We start from the raw sequence: 5215 nt of genomic DNA, 5'->3' as shown, positions 1-5215 counted from the left end.
AGGAGGAAAGGAGATGAGGAAAGGAGATGAGGAAAGGAGAGGAGAGGAGGAAAGGAGGAGAGAGGAAAGGAGATGAGGAAAGGAGAGGAGAGGAGAGGAGGAAAGGAGGAGAGAGGAGAGGAGGAAAAGAGGAAAGAGGATAGTGTGTTGTATAAAGCTCTGTCCCCCATCAGAGGGGGGTTGATTAGAAAACGCTGAGTCAGCCCGAACAAGCTTTACACAGAGATGAGGAGGGAGGGCGGCTGAAAGAGAACAAGGAGGAGACGAATGCTGTGTCCTATTTCCTTTCCTTTCGCCTCACTTTCATGAATTCATGCTCAACTAAAAATAAACAACTCAGCTTCAACAATTACCCATAAGACCTTGCAAACAGTGTATTGTGTTTCATTCTGAAATTGAGTCGGACACTCCGTACGTTTCCTTCTCTGACTTCCTGTCCGGGTCGATCTATTCTGTCCAGCTTGACTCGTGCTTGCAGGATGTTTGAAGCCGAGCAGAGCGTAGTGGCGCTGGTGGCGTGCGCGGGAGATGGGCCGTGGCGTGCACAGATACATCAGAGTCATACTATCTGTGCTTCTGCTCTGAGGCAGCAGACTTTTCCTTTCACCTGTGTGAAATGAAAAACACTTCTCTCTGCATAGATGGTCGAGTGTGAGGCGACAGGAGAAAAGGTCTGTTACAGAGTGTGTTGTGTCTCCGGGTCGGTTCTGATCCGAGCTGCAGCTCTGCAGGACTCAAGAGGCGACACTGCTCATCACAGAGAGCAGAGTCACTCCGCTCTGCTGCTCCCAACGCAGCTTTTTACAGCGTCCAGGGAAAAAGGCCACACACACACACACACACACGCACACACACGCACACACACACACACACAGATACACATACACACACACACACACACTGAGCTCATTTAGTGCTGCTGGAGGCGGTTTTATCAGCGACCGGCCGAGTTAAACCTCTTCTCTTCTCGCTGCTCATGCGCTGATCTTTATCTCTAAATTTGTGGGTTGAAAAGTTTAAGAAGCGCGCGCGTGTGTGTGTGTGTGTGTGTGTGTGTGTGTGTGTGTGTGTGTGTGTGTGTGTGTGTGTGTGTGTGTGTGTGTGTGTGTGTGTGTGTGTGTGTGTGTGTGTGTGCCAATGTAGAGTTCAAATTCAGTGTAAAACATGGCTGACGACAGTGTCAGCTGTGGTCAGTGTGTGTGTGTGTGTGTTTATTGTCCGGCTGGTGGAGACACACTGGAGACTTTTAGTGAACAACAAACAATGCAGCCTGAGATCCTACACACACGCACACACACACACACACACACACACACACAGAGTTGTTGTTCTGTCCTCGTTCCTATCTCAGGACAAACACTCGGCTTTGTTTCGGACTCGCAGGAGGAGAGAGGAGCGAGCACAGAGCGAGGAGCGACATCAGACCGCAGGAGCGGAAACACCACACACACACACACACACACACACACACACACACACACACACACACACACACACACACACACACACACACACACACACACACACACACACACACACACACACACACACACACACACACACACACACACACACACACACACACACACACACACACACACACACACACACACACACACACACACAGCTGTTTCTCAGCTACAAAGAGACTCCATCCAATAAAGCCCAAGCTAACAGGAAGCAGCGAGCTAACGTTTGAGAGGACGCCAGATTGTGCTGTTTGTCATGTTGAAAAACACCAGCAGGACTTCCATCAGAGAGTCTCATAAAGTCAGACACGGGTTCCAGTATGTTCTAATCTAACACGTGTCACAGTGGTCATGTGACGTCTCCAGCTGTGAGGAGCCAATGAATCGCTCGTCTAAAAACTTGGAAAAATACATCACGTGTGTTCAATGGGAAGAGTCTGACATGATAAAGACGCCGCTGCATCAACTCAGAGGGAAACGCACAATCCCCCCGAGGCCGTGCACACAACCCGGATGATGCACGCAAATCTAATTAAACCGGCGTGGATACTATCTTTCAGAAAATCTGTTTATTTTGCTCCTCCGGAGCTTCTTTATCAGATTTCTGACAAAAAGGAAATATTGCATCCGCTGCACGTTGTGAAGTTCATATTGAGGAAGCCGCACATCGTACATTACTCGCTGCTTTCAGGAGATTAAAACAGCCAACAACAATAAAGGGTTTACTGGAGGAGCGAGGGAGGGAGAGAGAGAGAGAGAGAGAGAGAGAGAGAGAGAGAGAGAGACAGAGAGAGAGAGGGAAAGAGGAGGAGAGAGAGAGAGAGAGAGAGAGAGAGAGAGAGAGACAGAGAGACAGAGAGAGAGAGAGAGAGACAGAGAGAGAGAGGGAAAGAGGAGGAGAGAGAGAGAGAGAGAGAGAGAGAGAGAGACAGAGAGAGAGAGAGAGAGAGAGAGACAGAGAGAGAGAGAGAGAGACAGAGAGGCAGAGAGGGAGAGAGAGAGACAGAGAGAGAGAGGGAAAGAGGAGGAGAGAGAGAGAGAGACAGAGAGACAGAGAGAGAGAGAGAGAGACAGAGAGGCAGAGAGGGAGAGAGAGAGACAGAGAGAGAGAGGGAAAGAGGAGGAGAGAGAGAGAGAGAGAGAGAGAGAGAGAGAGAGAGAGAGAGAGAGAGAGAGAGAGAGAGAGAGAGAGAGGGAGAGAGAGACAGAGAGACAGAGAGACAGAGAGAGAGAGAGAGAGAGAGAGAGAGACAGAGAGACAGAGAGACAGAGAGAGAGAGAGAGAGAGAGAGAGACAGAGACACAGAGAGAGAGAGAGAGACAGAGAGACAAAGAGAGAGAGAGAGAGAGAGAGATGGGAAGACTATTCAATTTGCTGTGCGTCATCAGAGACGGGCGATACGGTCAAAACTGGATGACCTCATCGTGAGCGAGCTGCAGGAAGTCCAAATGTTTGGTTTTCTGTTTGATGAATCCCTGAGGGGGAAATCTACAGACTTACATCCTGACAGCAGCTCTGTGTGCCTTTGAATCATCCCCGGGGACCAATAAAGTTTTTTGAATTGAATTGAATGCTTCTCACACACAAACAGGCCTCAATCACACGGACGAGCATTACTGCCTAGCTCATTGGCCCCTCGGCAGTGCTCCGGAAGAAGAACCTCTCCAGCTAACCAACCGACCTCCATCTTTTGATCCGCATCGGGATTTGAACCGACAACCCTCTGGTTCCCACCACAGCAAACTAAACCACTCGTAGTTGAGTCCTGACCCAGGAGTGAGCAGAGGTCTGAGGATCTGCCTCCGAGCCGGGCCGGACTCTGGTCTGGTTAATGGTTAAAAAGTGTGACACGTGATGCTACATTATATTTTATACTTAAAGATAAAACAAATGTTACTTTGAGAAATCAGATCAATCACGTCGTCGTTTCTTTTACAGACTTTGAGCTCATCAACGACCAATAGCAGCTTAAGGGAGAGCGTTCTGTATCGATGTCGTCCAATCAATCGACTTCCCTCAGTGGATTTAAGGATCACACAGCATGGACTCGCTGCTCGACGCTCAATAACCATCAGACCTGCTCGACCACAGATCCTCCTTCAGCTCGGGTTTCTCTGCCAAAGCTTTGATATGTATTTAATTATTTCTCTTTGTTGCTGAAGCTTCCTGATGAGAATCCGGCGTCATTAAAAGTCCTCGGTTGTTAATCAAACAGTAATGGGAGAATTAACAGTGTTTTTGCCACCCAGCTGCCGAAGCACTGATTTGTTTGGGGGCCTGTGGTTTGTATTTTCACTCCTCTATTACTCGCCTGGCTGCTGGCAAAGCACGAGACACGTCGTTAGGAGGGGAGTGAGAGGAAAACAGACGACCGTGAGGGGCGAGTGGAAACCAACAAACAAAGAACAAAGACCACCGAGAGTCTCAAAACAGCCGGCATCGGGACCATTAGAATAAAGCTGGCTGTTTGTCGTCGGTGAAGATGGATGAAATAATGAGCCGTTAAAGAGGCGGAGAAGGACGCCATCATTTTTAAATAAACATTAACACACAAACACCTGCAGAACATCCTGAAGATAACTCACTACAACACCGCAGGCGACCTTCACTTCTCTGAAAACCTGAAACCTGATCTCGAGCACTCTCAGAATCCTTCTCCAGGTTTTGCAGCTTAAATGTCCCTGAGTTAACATCCAATCAGAGTGAAGTGTGTGTTTAAGTCCACCTCACAGCCCAGGTGTGTGCTGTGGTGACTCAGGTCATGAGGGAGGAGCAGCAGCAGGAGGTCCTGGGATGCTGCGAGCTGATCTGTATATAGGTCGCTATTGATTAGAGGGAGTGAGTGAAAGCTGCTGAGAGCGCTGTAACCAGGCAGAAACACAGACGCTCAGGAACAACATCACTTGGTTTGAATTCAAATGTGATCGATAACATTACAGCACATCAAGTGCATCACAAATCCTTCATGGCGAGCGACACCGTGCATTTCAGACACGACTGGACTCGCTTTTTAGGAATACTTCAGATTTCGGGTTTTGGCCTGATCGCACATCGTTCTACGTGAAGCGTAAACGCTGGTACGTCCATCCTCGTGCAGTAAAACGTTACAGCGCCGCGTTGGTCATACACACCGTCGTCATAGAGACAGGATGGACGTGCAGGGAGGAGGACCTGGATCAGGTCAGAACCAGATTTAAAAAATGTGGTGTCATGACAACAGCCGTCCTTTCTCCCTCTGTCACACAGAGAAGACTTGGTTTCTACCTGCTCTCACTCCTCGTCTTATAGCGACGCTCTTCACCGCCGGAGGCACGCAGGTCGAACCGCTGAGTGTCCTTTAAGTGGGCGCTTTAAGGACTACTTGTGGATTCAGGACGGCGTCTGGCGTCTGCTGTGTGAGCGAGTGGAAGCAGAAGGTATTAACTCACGGGCAGAAGGGAAAACAAGGTGAGACACTTCACACGAGGTTTCTGAGGAAGATGTGACTCCAAGGAAAACAGGGCTGATTATGTATGATGAGAAGAGGAGGAGCAGGACTCAGGGACCCTGAGGGACCCTGAGGGACCCTGAGGGACCCTGAGGGACCCTGAGGGACCCGGTCTATACCTGCAGTTAACCCACCTGTGTGTCTGCATACATTCTTCGGATAATGACTTCTGATTACATGTTGGTTCATGGCGAGCAAGCTTAGATTTAAACTCCCCAACACGGCCTGATCTGAGGGGCAACACAGAACACCCCCAGT

The 5215-nt window shown here is 49.3% G+C and overlaps 1 protein-coding gene across 2 annotated transcripts in view; it reads right to left on the bottom strand.

The window, feature by feature from the left end:
* Positions 1-261: 261 nt before the first annotated feature.
* Positions 262-5215, bottom strand: part of LOC306828674 (microtubule-associated serine/threonine-protein kinase 2-like) — a 53314-nt gene continuing 48360 nt past the window's right edge. The window contains exon 4 of one of the 2 annotated variants that reach the window (XM_079351220.1): positions 262-607. In XM_079351220.1, coding sequence (XP_079207346.1) covers positions 560-607 — 48 coding nt within the window. In that variant the 3' untranslated portion in view covers positions 262-559. Of the gene's footprint in view, positions 608-2544; positions 2946-5215 lie in introns of those variants that run through there. The other variant, XM_079351219.1, reaches the window with a different exon arrangement.

The sequence above is a fragment of the Symphodus melops genome (genome assembly GCF_947650265.1).
Source record: "Symphodus melops genome assembly, chromosome: 8".
Classification (NCBI taxonomy): domain Eukaryota; kingdom Metazoa; phylum Chordata; class Actinopteri; order Labriformes; family Labridae; genus Symphodus; species Symphodus melops.
This window is presented reverse-complemented; position numbering and strand designations above follow the sequence as displayed.